The following is a 25,332-nucleotide window of genomic DNA, read 5'->3' as shown; positions in this document are numbered from 1 at the left end:
ACACTTCCACTGGCTAGTGATTTCTAAATTTCCTGCAATGTGGAAAAGTTGACAAACGCAGCAATAGCGAAAATATAATCATCCTGCTGCCAAGCATGTCACGTACCTTCACATTAGCTATACCCCCTACTCCCTCCTTCCAGCCGAGGGGCTCAAGGACACGGTGGATTGGCCACCCTTCCTCCATCATCTAAATCTTCCTAATGGAATCCCAGACCTCACCGCTTGGTCCAAGAGGCAGTGATGGAGTTGACAGAAAAGAGCAGAGCTCTGGCTATGTTGAGAAGATGTAAACAAAAGGATTTATAAAGGACTGACTGTTGGATGCGTAAGAGAAGAGTTAAGAATGGCAATGGGTAAGTGCAAGGTAGAATGATGGACTTCACATAAATACAAAATTACACTTTTTATTATCAGGAATGGGTAGCCTTCCCTTTATGCTAACCTCCTTTGTGCTACCATGTTCGAGGACCCTACTGTTCTGGAAACACTTTGCTCTTCATAATTTTTATTAGTAGTTTGTACATACAAAAGTAATATGATGAAGTGAATGTTGTTGAAAACCCACAGCGTTCCTTCTCAAGCCAAGGATAAATCATTGTTTAATGCACTGGTATATCTTGCTTCAGTAGTCAAGAACCAGCTGTATCCTTCTCCGACTCCCACATAATAAACCTCTCCTTCCCCACAGGTTCCAGCAGGCAGCAAAGACTGGGGGCCTCCATGCTGCTTTCCTGACTCCCTAGAATGGATGTGTGTGGTTGGAAAGAAATGGAGGTTGCTCTGGTCAATTTTGATAACGCAGATGAAATCCATGAAGAGCCAGGCTATGCCACAGACTTTGACCCAAAAGGCCGACCTAGTAGCAGTCCCTTTCCCAGCTGGAGAGTCCTCATCAGTGACGGCACCAACCTTGAAACTGCCTTCTCCAAGGTTCCAGGAGAGTTCGTGGATCCCCCAGGGCCTGAGCCAGTGGTCTTGAATGAAGGAAACCAAAGGGTGATCATTAATATTGCTGGGCTGAGGTTTGAGACTCAGCTCAGAACTCTCAATCAATTCCCAGAGACACTCCTGGGAGACCGGGAGAAAAGGATGCAATTTTTTGACTCCATGAGAAACGAATACTTCTTTGATAGAAACCGACCTAGTTTTGATGGAATCTTATACTATTACCAGTCTGGTGGGAAAATACGGCGGCCAGCCAATGTGCCCATCGATGTTTTCGCCGATGAGATCTCCTTTTACGAATTGGGGAGCGAGGCCATGGACCAGTTCCGGGAGGATGAAGGCTTCATCAAGGACCCTGAAACGCTGCTACCGACCAATGATTTCCACCGGCAGTTCTGGCTTCTCTTCGAGTACCCCGAGAGCTCTAGTGCCGCGCGAGGCGTGGCTGTGGTCTCGGTGTTGGTCGTCGTCATCTCTATCACCATCTTCTGCCTGGAAACACTCCCAGAGTTCCGAGAGGACAGGGAGCTGAAGGTAGTCAGGGACCCCAGTATCAACACGAACAAAACGGGCCTCTCCCAGACCATGTTCACCGACCCTTTCTTCATGATAGAGTCCACCTGCATCGTGTGGTTCACCTTCGAGCTGGTGCTCCGGTTTGTGGTCTGCCCCAGCAAGACAGACTTCTTCAAGAATATCATGAACATCATCGACATCATCTCCATCATCCCCTACTTCGCAACCCTCATCACAGAGCTGGTCCAGGAGACAGAGCCGAGTGCCCAACAGAACATGTCCCTGGCCATCCTGAGGATCATCCGCCTAGTAAGGGTCTTCCGCATCTTCAAGCTCTCCCGCCACTCTAAGGGGCTGCAGATCCTGGGGCAGACGCTGAAGGCTTCCATGCGGGAGCTGGGGCTGCTCATCTTCTTCCTCTTTATAGGGGTCATCCTCTTCTCCAGTGCCATCTACTTTGCTGAAGTGGATGAACCGGAATCCCATTTCTCTAGCATTCCTGATGGCTTCTGGTGGGCTGTGGTCACCATGACAACTGTAGGTTATGGTGACATGTGCCCAATCACCCCAGGAGGGAAGATTGTGGGTACTCTGTGTGCCATTGCCGGCGTCCTCACCATTGCCCTCCCTGTACCCGTCATTGTCTCCAATTTCAACTACTTCTATCACCGCGAGACCGAGAATGAGGAGAAGCAAAACATCCCAGGAGAAATTGACAGAATCCTAAACAATGTGGGCTCCCCAATGGGGAGTACCGACTCTCTTAACAAGACCAATGGCAGCTGTTCCACAGAGAAGTCCAGGAAGTGACCGACCCGGGAGTCTCTGAATCTCTGTCTCTCTGTCTCTCTCCCTCCTCTCTGTTTTCCCAAAGATGAAAATTATGCTTTGTGGCCAACAGGCCATCTCTGACTGTGTGAGCTGCTTTAATAAATCCATATTTCTGTTCTACTTCCAGGGCTGCTGCTTCTCAACCCATTACAAGATTTCTCCTCCTTTCCTGTGGAAGTTGTAGTTCAGTTCCTGCACTAGAACTATGGATATTACCTATTAGTATGGAAGTGTAGAAGCCAAGCCTGTCCAGTCCTAGCAAATCAGAATCTACTTTTTAACATAATGATTAAAAAGTATGGAGTTGTTCAGTCTTCCTTAGAATGATGCATATCAAAATATCAGAACTGGACAGAGAAGGTAAGTAAAATGCTTGCCGCATGCAGAGGAGGTGAATTTGAATCCTCAGCATGTACATAAAGGCTAGGCAGATGTGGCCTAGCGATACCATCACTAAGGAGACAGAGACAGGAAATCCCAGGCACAAACTGGCTAGCTAGACTGGCCTACTTGGCAAGTTTCAGTTTTAATGGGAGACCTTGCCTCAAAACATAGGAAGAAGGGTGTTGAAGAAGACACCTGACGTCAAGCTTTCGCATGTACCTGCACATAAATGGCTAGCCACATATATATATATGAACTTGCATGCACATATATACATAGACCACATATACCAATAAGAGAATAAATAGAAATCTGAATAAGTAAAGTGAAAGGCCAGAGTTGTAGCAATGAATTGTTTAGGAGCAATGCCTGCTTAGCATAACCAAGTCTATCCACTGGCATCAGGTCAACCTGTAGAGCATGTTTGAAGATTGCCCCTGCTGCCAGCCTGTCTGGCAGGAATGAGTATATTCTGAACAGGCAGTTGTGCCCCTCCTTTGGCTAGCAGACTCTTCAGAGTACTTCAGGGAACTGGACTCTCACCCCAGGAGTCTCATGTCAGGGAAAGGAAAATGCTGAACCAATCAGAGGGAGAATTGGTCCCCAGAAAGAGATTTACAACTTGCCAAACTATCTTGTAGGAGAGACTGGAGCAGAGACAGTGATAGGTCAATGACCATCAGGACTGCACCTTAGCTGAGATTGTTTAGCCATACGAACTGCTGGCCCTCTACTTAAGTCTAAACCCCATGCCGGGACCCCAAAGACTGGCTCGGATAGTCACTGTATGTCTTTCTTCACCTTCCCAATGTAGCCACGTTATAGAAATCTTTTTCTGCAAAACCACAATTCTTACCTCAAAGGGGATAAGAATTTGTTCCAGAGCCAAACATGAGTGACCATGGTTTGAAAGCACAGATTCGGGTTATCCCAAATTTCATATTCCAACATGACAGCAGTTTCATGAAGCTGTATCACAGTAGAACATAGAAAATCACAAATCAAGACATTTCCGAACATGTTGGTGGACATATCATGTAGGGCGTTCCAACAAAGATAGGACATGTCTGCCACAGGCCTTAGACTTATTTGAGGATACTCTTAGACTTTGACTACAGAAACCAGTAGTCCATAAAATCATGACCTGAATGTCATCTCTGGAACCTAGAAGGCAGGCAGAGAGAACCACCCATGATGTTATCCTTTGACCTCCATGTGAGCACCATGGCCTGTACACCCACACATACCCACACACACCCATACAAATGTACACACACACCCATAACCCAATAAATATATTAGTTACTTTTCTATGGCTATAATAAAACACCATGACCAAAGCAACTTATAGAGGATGCGTGTGGCTGGGTTTACAGTTCCAGAAGATGACAGTCTGGTGGCAGAGTTAAAGCATGGCAGTCGGTGGGCGGAGCAGCAGCTGAGAGCTCACATCTGGATCCACAAGCAGGAGGTAGAGCGTTAACTCAAAAGAGTCTTCTGAAAAACTTCAAATTGCTTCCTCCAGTAAAGTCACACCTCCTAATCCTTCCCAAACAACCACCAACTGGGGATCAAATATTCGAGACTTATGGGGTACATTACATCTGAACCACCATAATAAATAAATGTTAAAAGAAAAAAAAGTTTTCCCTTGATAATCACAAGCATGTGAGGTCAGACCCAGGAGTAAGCAAGGAATGGTTATTGAGGGTGCTAAAGACAAATTGTGATCCGGCTGTGGGCCTGCAACACTACAGCCTTACACAACCCCTGGAGTATCAATCTGCTCATTGGCTTTGCAGGAGGTTCAGTGAAAGGCTTGGTTTCTCCTGGGAACTTTCGTTCACACTCCATTAACTTGGCTTTTTAAATTGGCTTATTAAGGATGGAGGGTGGAACCCAGCTGTTGGGGTGGCCAAAACACAGGCTGATTCTGGGGTGTAACTCCCATGTTACAGATGAGCAAACCAACGTAGTCTAAGGAGACACAGGAACAAGGGCAGTTCATTTCCTACCCTGAGTCTCGAGTTCTTTCCCTCAGTGGAGAGGGTTTGGGCAGGTTGGGCGAAGCATGAAAGGAGTTTGAAATTGATTTTCAACCCTCTGTCCAGGGACACTTGTCCCTAAACTCCTCCCAACCTATGAGGGTGTTACATGCCCTGCCCTCTTGGTTCTCAACACTTTCCTTGGACAGTGGACAGGTGGTGTGGTTTCGTGTGTGTCTGTGTGTGTGCACGCACGTGTGCAGAGAACAGCTCCAGGAACATAGACAGGTCTGCCGCCTCAGGGTTCATCCCCCTTAGGATGGCTAGGAATTAGCCAGCAGCCTATGAAGCAGCTTGGAGAGAAAAAAACAGGAGTGTGTCCAGAGGCCAGCCTGATCAAAGGATGACCGTTGGGTCAGTCTGGCCTGAATTAAAACACGGCCTTCCTGAAAGAGAAGATCGATCAGCCCACCAAGCTCCCAGGACAAGAGAAACAAAACCCTAAAAGACAGGGAAGGAAGCCTGTACTCTGTCCCTCTCAACTGTCCCAGTACCCACACTCTAACCATCTAATAAACGTAAACCAGTGCCAGTGCTATACCCCTGGGCCCTCGATGACCACACAGTTCCCCCGGATATGGCAGATTCTTCAGAAAACAGAACCAAAGGCGGGCAGGTAGGTGGCTATGAAGATCTGCACATAAATATTTGCATATGGAAGCTCACACACACCTGCAACGTTCTATATGCAGTAATCCCTCTGTGCATGACAGACACCTTTCAAGACTTCTAGGAAGGCTGGTAGCCTTCAGGATGAGCGGGCAAGCTGGGAACGCAAGAGAACTGGCTGCACAGTTCCGGTTTGGAGGCTGGCAGGTTCAAAACCCAAACAGAGCCCTCAGAAGCTTCTTTGTGCACTGGATTACAGTTAACACAGGAACTCACAAGTGGACGAAATGCAAGAAAGAAGCATCTGTGGAGTACTTAGGCGTCTGTATCTCCCGCCTGTCCCACAAGGCTCAAGGAGCATCTCCAAAGATGGGGATAGTTCTAAGAGTCAAATAGGACGAAGGTGAAGCAGTGTCTCCTGGGCATGTCAGGATGGCTGTACAACTGAACTCACAGTGGCTGACTGTCCAAGATCTCACCAATCGACATCCCAAGGTCGAGTGGGGAGACCCTCTTGAGCCCCCACTCTAGCTGAAACACTACTGGTGGCTGCTAGAGATTGGGGTCCACTTACTTTGGGGGTGTGGCCACTAATAAGTTGACTGTGCTCCAGTGGATGTCTCCACACCCATTCATATATGAGCAGCCCAATTTTGACTCAGTGGGGGATATTCATAGATGATAGGTAGCTAGACAGACAGATAATAACTAGATAGATGATAGATGGATAGATAGACTGACAGATAGACAAAAAAGAAGGATCTGGAAAGATGACTCAATGTTTAAGAGAGCTTACTGCTCTGGCAGAGGACCAGAATTCAGTTCCCGGTTCCCAGGTCTGGAGTTCACAATCCCCTGCAACTCCAATCCTAGAGATCCACTGTCCTCTTCTGGCCTCTGTGGGTACTGCATACATATGCACAGGCACACACACTACACATACACACACACACATACACACACACACACACACGTGTAATTTTAAACATTTTGAACATCTAAAGGGTTCTGAGTAGAAAATCCTCTAGACTAGAAATCAAAGACCTGTCTGGATTCTTATTAATTAGGTAATTTTGTCCTCAATGGACTAGTTTCTTTTAATGGAAAATAGGAATCTAAATTTAATGAGGGAGTGCTCAAGAGATGGCTTAGCAGTTAAGAGCATTTCATTGATTGCTCTATCAGAGACTCTAAGTTTGAGTCCCAGCACCTACTGGGGGGCTCACAACCCCCCTGAAACTCTAGTTTCAGGGGCTCTGGCTCTCTTCTTGTCTCTGCAGGCACGAAGTATGTGTGTGGTACACAGACACACATTCAGGCACATACCCATACACATAAATAAAATAAAATAAAATAAAATAAAGAATGATTTTTTAAAAAAGAAACTGTCTCACGGTGAAGGTTTCTCCTCACTCTAGCCCCACCCTCCCCGGGGAGCAGGACAGGAAGTCCTCCTTATCCTCCCTCACTCAGTGGCCAGGAGTGTTCCACGAGGTCTTCCACAGGCAAAGAACTTGTTCTTTCTTTTATCTTGCTTTTCCTTTCTCCCCACCCCAAGCCCCAGCACCTCTGAGTACAAGAGCTTGGGATCTCATACATGGTAGGCAAATGTTTTTATCACTGAGTTACAGCCCAGCCCTCCTTTCCCTTTGTATCTTGAGACAAGGCCTAATTAAATTGTCCAGACTGGTTTTGCACTAACTTTTGTTGCCTGCGTAGGTCTTGAATCTACTATCATCTTAGCCCAGCCTCCCGGGAACACTGGTCTGTGCCACTAGGCCCATGTGTGAGCTCCTGACTCTGATCCATACACTCTATGTCTACAAACTTGCTTCTAAATATAAAAAGTGGCTTGAATTACACTTGTCTCACCAATCTATAGGGAGGGCTCAACATAGTGAGTTGTTACTCTAGAAATGTTTTCCTTTGGAACTGATTAACAGTTACCAAATGAACTTGATTTGTAATCCTAGTCAGATCCAGACCTCAGCAGGAGGAAACTGAGTCTAAGGACAAAATAAAATTGCTTCATGGACTTGGGAGATGTGTAAGGCAACAAAGTGTCTTGTAAGCACAAAGATGCGAGTTCAATACCCAGAATCCATGTTTTGTTTTGCTTTTTTAAGTCTAGTGTAGTATAATGCATTGCTAATACCAGTGCTGAGGAGGCAGAGGCAGCAGATTCCTGGGACTTCCCTGTGTTGATATTTTATTTGTACTCTAACAAAGAAAGCTTGTCTGAAAATCAGAGGGTGGAGTTAGCCACTACTTAACCATAGAAGTCTGGAGGTCTGTAAAGACAGACAGGATGTGATATACCTAGGTGGAGAGAGGAATATAAGGCAGAATGAGACAGGCGCTCAGCCCTTTTTCAGCTGAGGAATTAGCAAGTAAGAGCTGTCTGTGGCTTGCTCCTTTCTCCGATCTTTCAGCATTTGCCCCTTTATGATTGAGACTGATTAGAACTCAGGCAACTCTCTCCGTCAGCCAGCCTGTCATTGGCAGGTTCCAGGACAATGAGAGGCCCTATCTCAAAAAAGAAAAAGAAATAGACTATATATGAGGAGTGACATCAGAAGTTATCCAAAACGCACACACATACATGTAAAATAATCAAATTACCCACTGTAGGATGTAGTCTGTAGTCAGGGTTGGTTAACATCGCAAATAGTAAGCAACTACCCTGCTTTAGCTGCTTTACACGGGTGGTTCTTATTTCATCTTAACTGCTACACAGTAGACATTATTTCCACTTAACTCATGGGAAACCAAGTCTTCAAGAAACTAAGTAATATTTTTTTTCCTATGGCACAAATCAGCAGATGTGGGCAGTAGCCAAATTATCCTCTCCCACACCTTGGTCAGAAACCTAACACCTACCTGTGTTTTACAAACCAAAGGTATTATGGCATAGTCCCGCATAGCTCACTCCCCGGGGTCCTGGGGCACTGGACAGGCTAGTTGGAGTCACTGGTTGGAGGCAGCCTCTCTGGGACACACTGGCATTTGCTGGTCTGAGAAGGGCATTTTACAAGACTGAATCACCATCGCCTGGGCACAGACCCAGTGCGGCCTGGCACCTTGGCCTCAAGCTAAGACAGTTGCTCACACAGCCAGCTGCCCTGAGCTTCTCACAGGCCTGTCCCCGATGGCCTACTCTGCCTTAACTCAAGTTCTCAATGGGAGTCCGCAAGCTGGGGCAGGAGGATATTAGGCAAGTGACAGAAACTCAGCCCAAACTAAACCAATTTTATTCCCATTGTGATGTGGAAGTCCCCTCTGTGTGCTGTGATTACTGTTAATGAATAAATAAACTGCTTTGGACCTATAGCAGGGCAGAACTTAGGCAGGAAAAGCAGGACTGAATGCTACGAGAAAGAAGGGCAGAGTCAGGGAGCCGCAATGGAGCCGCCACGGAGCCGCCACTCGAAATAGACATGCTGAAACTTTGCAGGTAGGCCACGACCTCATGGTGATACACAGATTAATAGAAATGAATTAAATTAATATATAAGAGTTAGCCAATAAGAAGCTAGAGCTAATGGGTCAAGCAGTGATTTAATTAATATAGTTTCTGTGTGATTATTTCGGGTCTGAGCTGGCCAGGCAGCCAGGAAAAACAAGTGCCCCCTCCATGCAACACAATTGTGTGATTCCCATGACTGAGCCTCAGTTCTCAGTCCTGGGAACTTTAAGATGAAGGCCAAGAGCAGGGTGGAGACTCAGAGCTCTCGTTTCCTCCTCCCATCCATGCTCTGCTAGGCAGCCTCCATACACCCTGAAAAAGTACATTCTCCATGGAGCAGGGAGACTAGCAGCCCTCAGTTCACAGCTGTATCCCACTGAGCCAAAACAGAGACTACATATGTATATACGTAAATATTTTTGTGTATATATATTATTTATTATCTATTATACACAATATAGATTATATTTTATATAAATATATATTTCCCTTTGTCAGTTGACTCCCCATTTAAAATGTTAACATTAAAAGTTGGGATTTTTGTTTTAATCTAGTTATATTCAAAGTGCCTGTTTTTAGCATACAGTAGGTATTTAATATCTATTGAATTAATTGCCCCCCTTAATCTCTCCTTCCCAGTTGCCTGAAAGAGACCAAACTTAGCTGTGATATGGTAGATCCCAAGAACTTTCTGGCCAGACGGCCTAGCCAAAAGAAGAAGAGTCTCCTTCAGTGAGTGACCCAGGCTCAAGACAGCACGGTGGAGCGCAATAGAAGACACAGTGTCGTGCTCTGGCCTCTGCATGCATGTGGGTGCAAGCACCTGCATGCTCACATGCATGTACCACACACACACACACACACACACACACACACACACACACACACCTGCAAACACATAAAGCAGGGGCACCGAAATCTTAGTAATTATTGAATGCACATGGTATATCTATGCAGCACATTTTTACCATTTTTATGTATGCCTGACACATATGTAATAGGGAATGTCTAAATCTCTAGCTTCCACTGGAAAGTTAGTAGAGCATCACATCATGAGCTGGCTGGGTTTTGTCAACTTGACACAGCTTTGATGTATCTGGGAAGAGGGAATCTTAATTGGGAAAATGCCTCCATCAGATTGGTCTGCAGGCAAGCCTGTAGGTGTAGGCCCATATTTCTATATGGTGTGGCAGCCAGGCTCTGAAGCCATGGGTTCCACCTGAGGTGGTCACATAGACCTGCAGACAGCCTGTCACTGCCCTCAACAATAGCCAGGATGGCTATTCTCCTTTCTCTTTTGTTAAAAATGTAGATCGCCTGGGGAGAGGTGGTTGCTGAAGCTGATGACTTAGTTGCAGGTGTTCTCCTGAGCCTGATGTCCCCCAGAAAAAGAATATTAATGAGGTATCCACATCGACTGGGGGGGGGGGGAGTGGAGGGGGATATTAAGAGATGTTGGATACAATAAACGCGGGTAGATCTTAAGGATGGAGAGAAGCCTGAGATGCCCTTTCGTGATAATGGTGTAAGCTGTGTCTGGTTATTTCTTGCGCCTCTGCACAGGTCCAGTTAGGGAAAATAGTTTTCTATGTTGGGACCCACGGGCCCTGACGTGTAGGGCACTTTCTTGATTAAAGATTAATGTGGGAGGACCCAAACTACTGGGCGCGATGCCACTCTGGTCCCATATGCCACAAGGAAGCAGGCTGAGTAAGCTACAGAGGGCAGGTCAAGAAGCTGCGTTCCTCCAGGGCTGCTGCCCCAGTTCCTCCCTCCAGGTTCCTGTCATGAGCTCCTGCCTTGGTTTCCCCTTATGATGGACCGTAACCTGTAATAAGCCAAATTGTTCCCCAAGTTGTTTTTTGGCCATGGTGGTTATTACAGCAATGGAATCCTAAGACACGCCACCCAGGTAAGTACAAACAGTGGGTGCTGCCCTCCTAGACACACCTCTCCCGGCTTCCTCTGGGGTTCCTGACCTCACTGCAGGGAGTTGGTACCTAGGTTGGAAACACTACCACAGAAGGTACGTAAAACTGCATTGTTGATTGCCTGCCGAAGTAGTTATGCCAGACTGGGGCAGGAAATGCATCTCCCGAGACGCTCTTGTTGTGTTCTGCGCCCTGGTGTAGCAGATGATTTACTGCCATGGAGTCTGTGGCTCTCTCTAAGTGATGGGGAGTCCTTCGCTGGCTTAGAGAACAGCTTCCTGCCCCGCCCCAGCCCAGCCAGTCCCCAGGATGCGTTGACAGACAGGCAGAACTCAGGAGGGCAAGAAGGAGGAAATCCAAACCACGGTGAAGGCCTCTATGGGGGCCCTGCCGAGTCCTTCCAGGGCTTTGCTTCAAGAGGGTGTGGACCAGCCCCCTGGCCTCCCTCTCCCTCAGCCCTGGCAGCACTACCCAGCAGCTGGAGCAGCCTCTGCCCATCTCAGCGGGCTCAAAAGAGCAGAGCAGCTCTCTCTCAGAAACAGGGAGCACAACGGCCTCAGAAACCAAGGACCCACCTTTTCCCTCCCTGTGGGATCCAGGGCGTGGGGACGGGAAGGAAACTCACAAGGTGCCCTTCCCTGCTCAGCGGTTGATTGGAGCCCACTGAAAGATGAAACATACCCCATCCTCCCGGCGGAGTGGAGTGCTCAAAGGCCCTTTGAAGGGAAAAGAAGAAAGACAGCCCGATCTCCCCCGGGACTGCTGTCAGGGGAACGTTTGCCCTCAAACAGAGAGATGAAAAGGAGCCGGGGATGGCAAAGAGCACGGCGATGGGGAGAAGCAGATCAGACAAACTTTTGTTATGGAATCTCAGGGGAAGCGGAGGTAAAGGCTTCCTTCGAAATGTCACGAGATAATGAATGCTATTTTACTCCCATGGCCGAAGTGTCAGTCAGTGGCTTGGGGAGAGAAGGCGTGATTCTCACTAGGAATTCTAGATGATCTTGTACTCCTCGGAACCAGAGAAGTGAGGGCTGAGCCCTCCTCTCCAGCCTCCATTGCTCCCCGCGTGCACCCAATATAAATATATAGAAAAAATTGGAACACCACACTTGTAAGATTATCATGAGATATAAACGGGGTGCTCTGTGAGACTCTTAGCAAGGTGCAAAGCGTGCCATGCAAAAGTCAAATTAGCAAACCGTGACTTTACCCTTAAATGACTGATAAAGATTCTGTGAGTGGTGGGTAGAGCTTAGGATAAAAACCCACCTGTAACTTGTGAACCTTCCAGAGATGACAGCTGCATCTCCAAGCGGTTTAACCCCAGCACAGTGTTGGGTACATGATAGGTAGTAAAGAAATAAGACATGGAAGGACCAAATCAGAGCCCCCCCCCTCAGCCACCCCAAGCACCCCCATGCCTCCCAAACTGACATTAATTATGACCTACCTACTTGGAAAAATGTTTATTTGCGTTTTGGTGGTGGTGGTGGTGCATATGTGTGCGTGTGTGTGTCCTTGCACATATATGTGCAAGTGATGTGTACACGAATATGCATTGTATACACTGCGTGTGTGTAGGTCAGAAGTCAACCTCGAATGTCATTCCTCAGGTGCTGATTTTTTCACACAGCCTCTCAGTGACCCGAAACTCTTTGCCAAGTAGGCTGAACGGGCCAGTCAATGAGCCCCAGGGACGTGTCTGTTTCTCCCTGTCTAGCCCTGGGACCACCGGTCTGAGCTAGCGTGCCTTTTTGTTTTGTTTTGTTGTTGTTTTGTTTAGCTTTGTTTTTTTTTTCACTGTGGGTTCTGGGGATCAAACTTCATGTTTATGGGAGCACTTTACTAATGAAGATAACTTCAGAACCATCTTGTTTGTTTGTTTTCTTGAGACTGGGTCTCTGGGTCTCATATAGCACAAGCTACATAGCCAAAGATGACCTTGAACTTCTGATCTCCCTGCCTGCTCCTCCACGGCGCTGATTATAGGCAAGCACCACTACCGTCAGTGGTAAGCAGTACTGGAGATTAAACCCAGGACCTTCTACATTCTGGGCAAGCATTCTATACACTAAACTACAACCCCAGGCCTACCCATAAAATTTGATTTTAAGTAACTTATTGGCATTGAATTTAGTTTGCAGGCCCCAAATTCTCTATTTTTTTTTCCCCTCAAAGTCCAAGCAGAACATAATTGGCTCCCTACAGTGTGCCAAGGACTAACTTTGTTAGAGTAGAGACAGGAATCTATCGACTGGTTTCCTCAAACATCCTCCAGGTTCCTGCTATGGCCAGATGCTCAAGCCGTTTCCAGGGTTACCGAGGCAGTCAAGGAGAGGCTTCCCTGCCCTTGAAAAAGCAGATATGAGTTACAGAAGATCCTGGAACTCCCACCCTCCCTGTGAGTAAGAGGCCTCTCCCTGCAAGTGTACCCTTCTAAGTCCTGATCTCTCCCTGTGAGTTCATAGGAAGCCCAGTCATGCCTGCCCTTCCCGTACCCCCACCTCTCAAGCAGCAACACTGGCCTTTTGTAAGTCGTCCCTAGACATGAGGGAGTGGAAATGAAGGCGTTCATTTTCTGCCCATCGAATAGCACATGACTACGCCCAACTGGAAGAGACTCTGAAGCCTGCGGGCGGGGCTGGTTCAATGTTGAACATGAATGCAAGTCACAGAAGTTCTGGATGAAGCAAGAAAGGCAAAAGATGGTCTTTGATGTCCAGAGAACAGAAAACAGGAGGCTTAACTTTACATTGTGGCAATGGAGAGAGAGAGAGAGAGAGAGAGAGAGAGAGAGAGAGAGAGAGAGAGAGAGAGAAACCTGAGACAGTGAGACAGCAGGGAGGCAGGCAAGGAAGGGAAGCTTTCTTGCTAGAATGCCGGAAATCGCAGGTGAAGAAAGTAGAGGATCCTTTTGTCCGTGTAAATAAATAGAAAGAGCAAAGTGTGCCGCCATCTCCTTGGAGTTGGACAGAGACGTGGAGGAAAAGAAGGAGAAAAGGAAAGGAAAATGTTTTCTTGGAGAAGAACACAGAATGCAGGTCTAATCCCTGCTGCAGGTCTCTGAAAGGGAGCTCTTCAGGCTGAACCATTTTAATGGTGGGGTTTGTTTTGCTTTGCTTTGCTTTGCTTTGCTTTAATAAAAACTTGAACACTGTGTTTGCTAGAGAAACCCAAGCAGGAAGTGCCCTGTTTGTTCTCCCAACACACTGTGTGAATGTGTACGTTAGATGCTTTGTATAATAGATCTAAATTCAAAATTTCAACTCTGGTGAACGGCTATGGCCAAGGCACTCCAACTCTTAGTGACTTAACCCTGCTAACTGTGCTGTGATTCATTACAGGAAAATTAAATAAGATGTTGCTAAGTTTGCATCAGGCCTGTCCTTCAAGGGTCAACGTGTCATAGGCTTGGTCCCCAGCCTGGAGCTCTGGAAGATGGTTGGAACTTCAGAAGGTGGGAGATTTGGGGTCAATTTAAGCCACTAGGAAATGTGCCCTCAAAAGAGATTATGGGATGCCAGTCTCTTCCTTCCTTTGTACCCACACCTGACCCTGAAGTGATGGGGCTTTCTCTGTCACAGTTCCATTCATCAAGTACAACAACAGAGCCAAATGGTAATGGACAGAAAATTCCAGAACTCTGAGACCAAGTAAGTATTTTTACTTATATTAAGATTAGATATTCTATTATGATAATAGAGACTGATGAAAAATAAATCAAACATAAAGGTCCTTTCACAGTACAGTCAGTAAGTAAATGGTCCTTTGGGATTTTTTTTCCTTTCATACGAGCTCTCGGGAAATGGTTAAAAACATAAGCATGCTCCCTCCTGTCACTTGGTAACCATGAACCTGAACTCAGAGCAGGACACTCCCAGGTTGTCGACAGGTTGGAGCATGGCCATCGGCCTCCCATCTTTGAGCCCCTTAAGACAGTTCCAGATTTTCCCTGAAGGAGTGCCTACCTCCCACTCCCCTGTGACACCCAGTGTCATCCTCAGATAGCGTCCTAGCACAGGCATAGCCGTAGCAGTCCTCCGTGCTGTGGATCTGTGGTATCCATCACACAGACGTTGTTATCCATGGAGCCCTCACAACATCCCTGCTGCTCAGAGAGCTGGAGGATGTGCCCTGCTTTCCTGTTGATGGAGCAGACTCTAAAGAGCTCAGAGAATCGCCCATGTCTCCTGGCAGCCTTCTCTGACGTCATTGCAGTCCATCGCTGAGAGGGTCCTGCCGAGAGCACTTTAGCAGAAGCCAGCATTTGCTCAAAGAGGAAATGAAAGAGAACAGAGAAAGAGCCTCTCCGCTATCCTAAAGGACGTGTGCTTTTCTGGGACTTAGATGTGCGGTCTGCATCTTCTGGGAAGTGTCAATATCAGTGTGCTAAGGCTATTTTGGCAAGGCCACAGTTTAGGGGCTTAATAACTAACAGTCCTGAGGCACCAAGACCAAGGTTGAAGTACCAACAGAGTTGGTTCCTGGGCCTGTAGACAGCTGTCTTCTCCCTCTGTGTCTTCACATTGCCTTCCCTCTCTCTGTCTCTCTTTCTTCAAATCTTCCCCTTTGCAGAAGATCATCAGGCATATTGAAACAGGCCCCACCCTGCTAACCTCAAAAAAGGTCACCCATTGAGGTACTGAGGATAAGGATGCCTGGTGCCTCTCAGGCTTTGGGAGGGAGCGCAGAAGAGACAGATGAGGGGCTGGGAGGAAGGAAAGGGAGAGCAACGCCTGAGTGATGCTGGGAATGTCTGCCAGAGGGAGGGGCGTCTGTCCTCTGCTCTCCTCCAGGAGACTGGATGGTTTCTAAAAACAGCTCCCACCAGTGATCTGTGAAGACAAAACTGCTTTCATTCGACTGTTTGAGTCCATCTTAGTTCCTCAATGTCCTGGTTCCTCTCTCACCCTCTCAGAAAGGGACCCCTGGTGCCAGGTGTGGCGGCGCAGGCCTGTAATCCCAGCACACACAAAAAGGCTGAAGGGTCTCAGGCTGGGATATGCAGATGTGGCCAGAGACCAGGCTCGGAACCGCAGCAACAAAACTAACAAGTGAGAGGCTGGGGGAATGACCCAGCAGTTGTGAGCACAGTTCCATCTCACAAATACTACCCACGTGCCCGGGGAAGTTGTCCTGTGCCGCTGTTACGGCGAGGCTTGCCTGGCTTGGAGGACTTCCAGGTTCACAGACTGAAGGGGCAAATTCCTTAGCTGTGGCCTGGAGGACAGTCTCAGAGCTTTGCCACAACGGCCCTGCCACATGGTAGCCCACAACACTCTTCTTGCCTCCTAGGCAAGAAAGAACGGAAGTAAGAGCCCCCCCCCACAGTCTTCACAACCCAACTTCAAAAGTAATGACCTGTTGAGCTGCCTTTCCTATTGGTTACCAGCTTGTTGCTGAAGCCAGCCCACACTAAGCCAGAGATTATGGAGGGTTTGCCAGAGGCCATTCAGGAAGTCTGGAGTTGTGCCTTTGTGCCCTACTCACTGGGTAAAGTGTCCTACGGGCTGCTCTCATTTGCCTACGTAGTGCTGGGTCTTCCAAGAGAAGACTAAAACAGAAGGAGCTGGGCATCCCACTGTGTGAAAATACTGCCTACCACACTGTAGTGACCGCTGGGTGCCCCACCCAAGTTTCTACCACCAAGGTGCAGGCCGTCCTGGTAGCCAACTTCCCAAGAATTGAGAGCTTCTGGCCTGTTTGTGTTCCTTCACAGATAGCTACTCTCCTCCAAGGTTGGCCCTCCTGTACACAACACTTCCACATCCACTACCTCGTTGTCACTTTAGGGCTACCACTGTCACAATTCTTGTGGATTCAATTTTATTGGCATGGCAATGGAGGCCCAGAAAGGACAAGGTCACATAGCCCAGTGAGTTGAACCCATTCTAACATACTCAGATTTATCTGACCTTTAAAGGTTATTTCTACAGCTAAACAATGCCACCTGTAACCGAAAGAAATCCCACAAGATACCTATCTACACTGAGCCCAGAATATTTGTGTGTGTGTGTGTGTGTGTGTGTGTGTGTGTGTGTGTAAAGCTAGTGTCAGGCAGTACCCCCATCTGTAATTTCTGGCTTTGGTGATCAGTTCCCTGCCCACATGGAAACCAGCCTCACACTGCACCCAGGTGACAATCCTAGAACATGAAGGGAACTCGTTAGTTTCCAGGGCTTTAAAGCAGTTCCTGCCTTCCCCTGCCTGTTTATGATGGAGTCTGGTCCATGTCTTTCACTCTATAAGTCAAGTTTTCCCCTTCTCTTTATAGCAGTAGCTCTTCCTGAGAATGGAGAAATAAGGTGGTCGAGGTGGGAATTACCAGAAGGAGAGTCTGGTGGCGTTGGTTTAGCTTCAGGCCGGGCACTCCAGACTTGCATGAGCAGCCCTCCCTGTATACTTTGGGACAGATTAATGCTGGAGACAGGAGTAGAATTCTAATGAATTTTCCTGCGGTGGCCAAAGAGAAGGGTCCTGCCCAGAGATGGCTCTGTAAGAAGTCTCTGTCATCCCACCCAAGGAGGAGATCACAGGCAGGTGGATGGGGAACCTCTATCTCCACATAAACTTTTCCCTAGGACCGCTTGGATCTCAAGAAGGGACCCTAGACATGAACTTCACAACAAAGGGCTTCCAGACTGAGTAAGCTCCCCCAAAGACACTCACATTCAAATCCCTCAGAGCACAACATATATGATCTTACATAGCCAAAGGCACACTGCAGATGTGACTATGCTGAGAATCTGGAGATGGGGAGGTGGGCCTGGAGCGTCTCGGTGGCTTCCATGTGATCACAGTGGTGCTTGACAAGAGGCAGGAGGTCAAAGCCAGGAGATGTGACGACAAAGGCCTGTGTCCTGGTGAAGAAGTGTGAGTCCGTGCATTTATGATGAAGCAAGAATGCTCCAGGGACCATGCATGGTGGCAGCAGTCACTAGACAAGTCTTCCCACGATAAGCTGACCTTCCTGTGGGCCCAGTCTCTGATGTCCAAGAGGTGAATTCCAGAATGTTTTCTACCTGGAAGGTCAGGTCTTCTTTCATCCAGAAAAGCAGTCATGGCATGTCTACACACACACATACACACACACACACACACACACACACACACACCCCTACCTGCCATTCTGCATTGTGGCCTAGAGGACTGGAAAGAGAGCCCTCTGCTCCACACTATAGCTGCCTATCAGACAGCCAATGGACAGAGCTGCTGAAACCTTCAAAAATATGTCCTAGGGGGCAACCCCTCACGTTGCCCTCCAGGCAGGGTTGAGCATTTGCTAGCCTCCTGGATAGAGTCACCTGCAGCATCCAGGACTGGGGCTGCTCAGGCCACCATAACAGAATACCATGGAATGGGAGGCTCAGACACCAAATCTGGGGCCTAGAAATCCAGGAGCAAAGTATTGACAAGGTTGGTTTCTGAGGAGCCTCCTCTTTCTGACTTTCAGCTGTGACCGCCCTTCTCTATGCACACATATGTCTAACGTCTCTCCCTCCTTCTCTCAGATAAAGAAGGTCCATCGTCATGACCCCATTTAACCTTCAAGGCCTCATCTCCAAACCCAGTTACACTGGGAGCTAGAGCATAGCATATGAATTCAAGGGCTAGAAGTCAGCCCATAGCCTCCCCCTTTCCCATCTGTCCCCATCCTGTCCCAGCTCTCAGCCCCTCCAGCTATCCATGGTGAGATGACAAAGGCCACATCATATCACCCGGGGACCTTTGCAGCCTACATAGAGGCTAGAGAAGTCCAGGTGTTCCTCTGGAACAGCAGACAGGGAAGCCAGACAGGCCCCCCTCTAACCACGGGGTGAACCGAGTTTCTGGAGAAGAGAGCGCACGCGTCTGGAGTCCTCAGAGCCCAGACCATTCACACCCCCCTCTCCCCCCCCCCCCCGTCACACAGCCAGGCTCTGAAGCCGACACTGGGTGGAAACCACAGCGTCTGGGGCAGCAACTAGGACACAGAACGGGCTGGAGATGTCTGCGCTGCTCGTTGGCATAAATAACCGTCTGGCAGATGGAATCTGATTTCAGAATTACCAGCTTTTCTAGGACACCGCAACCAACTGGGAGGACAATGGGATGGAATATTAAAGATGTAAACCCAAAATGTGGTCCTCCCCATAAACCTCACCAGGAGAGAACTTCCCATAGCTCTCCCTACCTGCACCTGCTGAAGCTGAGATTTGGAGTGCTCCCCCACCCCAAGGACCTGTGATTAAGGCTCCTCTGTCTGTGGCGCTAATGGGAGCTGGTGGGACCTTTAGAAGGTACCTAGTGAGAGGGAGCCATGTCATGGGGTGTGTCCATGAAGGGGGTGTTGGGGCCCTAACTCTTCAATGTCACTTTGTCTTTGTTTCCTTGTTTCTATGACATAAACAGAGCTTTGTTCTAGTACGAACTCCCTACCATGAAAAGCTGTCTCTCTGCGGAACACCACAATTCACCAACCAGAGACAGAAGCCCATGACACCCCAAATAATCCCTTCCTCCTTGTAAGTCAGTTTTCTAGGGTGGTTTATCCTTATGACCGAAAGCTGGCTTACACACTCCGTATTGCTGTGTGGATGAAGAATGATGTTCTATTCACCATTGTGGCTTTAGCACCTGGTGCTACGCACACCCAGGAGGGATCAGATGAGGCAGAAAGGTACTTCAAGAAAGCCCAGGATATACAACCCCCATACTTCAGGCCAAGTCAGCTATGTCTTTTCACCTTCCTTGTACAGGGACCTCTGGCTGCCAAATGTCCTACCTAGGGACCTCTCTGTCCCTGAGTGCAGGCAGGCTAGGATTCCATCCATAAAGTGATAACCTCTTGTACAGGCTGACAAGCATGAAAAGGAGGTTGGACATCTCTTGTAAGGATGCCTCTCCAGGCAAGCACCTCTTCTAGGAGGCAGGAGTTGGCAGAAATAGGTCCAGGAGACATATGTGCAGACACCCACTGGACTTTGCAGAGATTGCCTTGCAGGCTGACAAAGCTCTTCTTGTCCCTCTTAGATCCAAATAAATCCTCAAAGGCTGGTCCAGATCACAGCCAGGCTGGTCCAGGGATGGGCATGTCCATGTGGAGTCTTAGGGCCAGTTCCTCTGATTCTTCAGCTAAAGACCATCTCTGAACAGTTCAGATTTCTAATCCATCCTCTCTCTGTTGGCTGTGCCTGGGACTTCCAGGAGTCCTGCAGGCTTAGAAAAGCACTTGGGGCTTCTCTATTCTTTGTTTATTGTCCTCATGCATAGGGAACATGCATCCAGACTTGGGCTCCAGGGAGTTAGTATGGAGACTGTGACTGGGGTTAGAGCTGCAAAGAAGACCTGATTTTCAGGTCTTCCCAAGCACCAGTTCAAAGCTGCTGCCAGGGGTATGGCTGGCCCAGGACACTGCCAGACACATACAGGCTTATCTGCAGAGGCTCCTAGTCCCCTCTCATGGGCCTTAAGAATAAAGCTCCAAGAGCACAGGTATTCTAGTCTCGATGTTAAATAGAGCCCTGGGAAAGAAGGAGGTTCTCAACTGTCAGGGCCTGAACTTGGAGACCAGCAATGAAATGTCAAGCTTGGCTATGGGATACAACCATAGCCAGAGGAGACACACCAGACAGCCACACCAGAGGAGAGAGCCAAGGCCACAATAATCCTCAAACGAAAACTGCAACTCTACTGACAAGAAGAGAGAAACAGTTCTGCCCAACTCATTAAGGCCCAGCCCTAGCTCCTGGCCCAAATCTGCATATGGTTCCATGGGTGGGATGCTAGGCTGTAACTACTGTGGAGGGGTAGGGCAGGCTCCCCTGCTAACCTGGAAGTGCTGCACCTGAATCCCTTAAGACACACACAGTAACACAGTCGCACCTGGATAGCTCAGCTTATCGCTCAGTCAATATTACAGCAATCCAGAAAGATCAGAAAGGGAGGACTCCATAGAACAAAAACAGAAAGAAAGGTTAACAGCTGGACAGGGACCTTCTTTCCTGTGGTAGCTCTGAAGAAACTGCCACTGTGTGAGGTAAGCAGTCAAATCTGTTGTCTGCTTGACCAATGCTCCCAAAGTCTTCTGAGGTGGGCAAGAATGCCCCAGGTATAAACAAGATGCTCTAGGCTGGCATTTGAGATCTGGTCACTAGAGGGCGCTCCAGGACTAGCGCTGACTCCTGGGCCGGAGCGTGGAGGGCTGGGTTTATTTATTCCCTCAACATTCATCTACAGAACCTCTATGCCAATACTAAATGCTATAAAAAGTTAGAAATGACTCATATTTCATTAGAAAGCCAAGCAAGATAAGCAAAAAATAGCGCATTCTTGTTTACCCATCGATAACTTCTCTCTCCCGTTAGTGCATTGCTAACCTTCTTTCGTATCTTTGTCTAACTGTTGCCTCCTCATTGAGCCTACCCTTCTGGCCACACCTTAAAGCTCAATATTCTTAATCTTGTTCAAAGTCTCCACCCAACCCCGTGGCACTGAGACCCACACGCACTTTCCATTTGCTTGTTTCGCGGTGTTTGCTTTGTCTAGTTTGCAGTGCTAGGAATTGAACCCAGGACCTTGTGCATTCCAGGCAAACGCTAGACCGGGCTTTGCTCCTAGGCCTTCATGGATTCATCTGTTATCTCCACGGTTTGCGTTTCTGCAGAACACAAGCTTTGTAACGTGGGAGGGTCTTTCTGTGTGCTCACCAACAAACACAGCCCCTAGAGCAGGGTGTCACATCCTAAAATGGTTCAATTTGGGGTTAGGACTCAGCCATCATCATTCTTGTGGTTTGGGGAAAAAGGGCTTAGATGTAATAGGCACCTTCTCAGAGGAGGTGACATTTAAGCTGGCATGAAGGATGAGCAGCATCCGGTGACAGACAGAGAAGGCGAGAAACACAGAATGCCTAGTGGACAGCAGAGAAGACAGAGGCCAGCTGTGTGATGCTGGGTGTGACCCAGGCAGATGGGCAGCCCAGACGCCCCTCTTGGCGTCGGTACTGCCTCCTCCCCACAGCTGCTGCAAGCTGTGTCCCCCAGGGATGACCAGAGCACCTGACAGGAGCCAGGCTCTGTCTCTCGGCCGCCCTCACCTTTCCCTACTTCCTGCTTTCGGTATGGGTGCCACCGCAGGACACTATTCTGAACCCCGCCATGGGGCAGCCACTGCTATTCCTGTCTGTTCTGTTCTCCCTTCTGCCACTAGGAAGAAACAAACCACACAGCTCCAGGAAAACAATCCATCATTTTGTCATAACATTTCCATTTCAAAGACTTCCTTTCCAAGCAGCTCCGCAGGCTAATGCTTCCTCTTATTAGCAAGAGAACTGGCAAGGAGGTGAGTGCTGGGGAGGAAGGGGGGCTGGAAATGGACAGGAGGCCTGAGAGTTTTGCCTGTCAACTCTGAGCAGTGCATGTGCAAACATGTGTCTGTGCATGAGCGTGTGTGTGTGTCTATGTCTGTGTGTGTCTCTGTGTCTGTGTCTGTGTGTGGACCTGTGTGTGTCTGTGTCTGTGTGTGTCTGTGTGTGTGTGTCTGTATGTGTGCCTCTGTATGTGTATGTGTATGTGTCTATGTCTGTGTGTGTGTCTCTGTGTCTGTGTGTGTCCCTGTGTGTGTGTGTCCCTCTGTGTGTGTGTGTGTGTATGTCTGTATGTGTGTCTCTGTGTGTGTCCCTGTGTGTCTGTGTTTGTGTCCTTTCTCTCATGTTTCTCCCACTCACTATTCACGGCATTCTGTCAGAGGTATATAAACCACCAAGGCACAGATGCCTGCAGGCACAGGCTGAGCCTCTGTGTTGTGCTGGGAACTCAGCCTCACCATACAGCTGAGGATTCAGAGGACAGACAGACGCCCCACCGTCCTGAAGCATCCCCGTCAGAGACATATGTATAACTGTGACTCAGAAATGCTGCTTTAAATGGCACTTCTGAGTGACAGCCCAGGAAGCAAAGGGGTGGGGTACCATTCTAGAGCAGATGATATTTAAGTTGGTCTGAGTGTGAAGAGAACTGAAGGTGCGAGAAGAGAAGGGCAGAGCAGACAAGAGGAGCAGAAGGTGACTCAAAGCCCCGCTCCTGGGTGCTGGGTGAGGATATACACAACAGCCACCCAGGGGCCCCCGCTGTTCTCTCTGCAGACTGGTCCGCCACCAGACATAGGCAGTGGGAAGTGTTTGTGTGCCAGCCCAGTCCTGAAGAGCATCCCTCACCCTTGCCAACCACACAGATGTGCTGGTGGTCCCTTCATTCATCCCTGGCAAAGCCCAGCACACAGAGGACCCCGTTGTATATAGCAATTCTCTAAAGGCAGTTAGCCCACCCTTCCCCCACTGTCCTTGCAGTGCTATCAAGACTAAACACCAGCCCGTTCAGGGACATTCTGAAGACAGGCTGTGGATGCGAGACCTGGTAGATGACAGAAATGCGCCCGGAAGGCGGCTAGTGTGGAGAGCATCACAGGCAGAACACTGGCCTGGGTTAACAGCAGGACCAAGGCCACAGATCACCGTGCAGGCCACACCCAGAGGACCCCAGGATGGGGATGCTATGCCAGGCTTACTGTGTCCTCACCAGCTTCTGACATGGAGCACCACCAGGGCCAGGTGAGCATTATGAAGCGAGTGTGTTGGATTCAAGCCTTGAGTTTATGACCGTCACCTCATTTAGACTTTCTCCACGGTCTCCAAATGAGGTTTGAGTATTTAAAACACAATTGTTAAATGTAAACCTCTGAAACACATAACAGGATTTTTGTAAGCTAAACCAATAACTCTTTTACTTCTTTTTTTTAAAAAAAAAAAATCTATACAAAGACTGGAAATAATGAACTGACCCAATTCTGTCTCACTCTTCACAGACAGACTGCATTGGTCCTGTGTATGAAAAGTGAGGCTTGGCAAAGCCAGTTCTCACTCCTTCCCAGCAATGGCCTTCCTTTCCGGCCCCTGAGGCTCGGAGACCAGGGCCTAACCACTGAGGGTACCACTCCTGTCCTGAGATGCTTTATAGTTTCTCATGCCTCTGCCTCAAGTCATCCCAGACTCTCAGCTCCCCAGAGAGCCATTCCTCCAACTCTTCATCCCCATAGCCAAGGTCTGCTCCTTCCCTGTTAGAGGCCAGGCCTGCCCCTCAGACCCTCCCAGGTACCACGGGAGGGTGGGTGGTGTCTCCACTGCCCTCGTCCCTCATCTCTATGTGTTTGGTTACTTCTGAGAAAGACCCCAGGTCAGTAATATAATTCCACCATCACCCCCACTGGGACAGTCAAGAACATTCCCACCCTCTCTCACGTCTCCTCTGAAGTATCACTACCAAGTCTGGAGCTTCCAGCCCCAGACTCTGCCTATCTTACCCATCCTCCATTTGCCCGTTGTCCAAAGTGGAATGGAAACAGGAAGCAAGGGGCCTGCCCCATTTCAAGGCCTTCCAAGAGAGGGGGGTTGGCTCCACCAGTGAAAACAGGTCTAGTCCTTCACTACCACTGTGCGACGTAACTATAAACGCAAAAGGCTGACTCTTGTTGACATGACAGACGCCTGAATTCTTACATTTTCCTAGGGAAAAGCCAGTCAAGAGGAGGCAGTACCAGCCCTGAGGAGATGACTCAGTCAATAAGGTACTTGTTTCATGAGCATGAACAGCTGAGCTTGGGCCCAGAAGCCATGGAAAGATGCTGGGCATAATGGTACACAGTTGTACCCCCAGCACTGGAGACAAAGCCGGGAGAATGCCTGAGGCTCCTGCCTAATCAGTGAGCCAGCTCCAGGCCAATGAGAAATCCTGTCTCAAAAGAAGTGGACAGTGTTCCTGAGGATGATGCTCAAGGCTGTCCTTTGACTTCCACGTGCTCTCCTGCACAGAGAGGGGTGGGGGTAGGAGGAAGGGGAGGAAGAGGGAGTGGGAGGGAGGGAGGGAGGGAGGGAGAGAGAGAGAGAGAGAGAGAGAGAGAGAGAGAGAGAGTGTGTGTTCTCACCCTGTTATGGCTCTTTCATGACTGTGCCTGGCTGAGGGTGAGGGCCTTCCATTGACACCACAGTCCTCCCTGGGAACTCGACAGCTGGCCCCTGACCTCAACTGCCAGCCTCACAGCACACCAGCACGAAGATGCCCTGGGCACTGACGGTCAGTGTGTGCCCTAAGAAAGAACTGGACACTGCCCGGGGTTCCAGTCACCACAGATCAGCAGCAGCGTTGGACCCTGGACCCTTCGGGGAGCTCCTGCATTTCCCATCCTTGTCTGCAACAGCAGTGAAGCCCTACTCGTTGTTAACCTGGAGGCATCCTCTCCACGGCCTGAGTTTCCTTGGCAGCCCCAACACCACACCCTTGCCTCTAATCCTCAGATGGCCTCCTCTAGAAAGCTCTAGAGTGGGAAGACAGGTGGACAACACATGCCTAGTCTCCTTCACCTCAGCTTGAAATAGCCCTTCCCTTGGTGAAAGTTCCTACCAGGCAACCATAACCCTATCCCTCCCCGGCTCATTTGATCACAGCTCTGCCCACACAGTACATGGCAGACAAAGCCCAACCCCATATTAGTGCGGAGCTTCAGTACCATTAAAAACAAGAGAAAACAGTCTTTGAAGAAATGCAGTGTTTATTAGGAGCTTTCC

General features: G+C 48.7%; 1 protein-coding gene and 1 long non-coding RNA gene across 2 annotated transcripts; both read left to right on the top strand.

Annotated features, from left to right (window-relative positions):
- The first annotated feature begins 720 nt into the window (after window positions 1-720).
- Kcna10 (potassium voltage-gated channel subfamily A member 10) lies at window positions 721-2,274 on the top strand. The gene has a single exon (XM_048443400.3). The coding sequence runs from the start codon at window positions 748-750 to the stop codon at window positions 2,272-2,274; it is 1,527 nt and encodes a 508-aa protein (XP_048299357.1). The 5' UTR covers window positions 721-747.
- A 19,635-nt stretch (window positions 2,275-21,909) lies between these two features.
- Window positions 21,910-25,288, top strand: LOC125406401 (uncharacterized). The gene is made up of 4 exons (XR_007233892.3): window positions 21,910-22,055; window positions 23,062-23,322; window positions 24,278-24,335; window positions 24,756-25,288. It is a non-coding gene; the product is annotated as an uncharacterized LOC125406401 (long non-coding RNA).
- Window positions 25,289-25,332: the final 44 nt, after the last annotated feature.

Source organism: Myodes glareolus, chromosome 17 (genome assembly GCF_982192425.1).
Source record: "Myodes glareolus chromosome 17, mMyoGla1.1, whole genome shotgun sequence".
NCBI classification, from domain to species: domain Eukaryota; kingdom Metazoa; phylum Chordata; class Mammalia; order Rodentia; family Cricetidae; genus Myodes; species Myodes glareolus.
This window is presented reverse-complemented; position numbering and strand designations above follow the sequence as displayed.

What these genes read in the sequence shown, in the direction of transcription:
- Kcna10 (XM_048443400.3), top strand. Translation starts at nt 748, where the DNA reads ATGGATGTGTGTGGTTGGAAAGAAATGGAGGTTGCTCTGGTCAATTTT.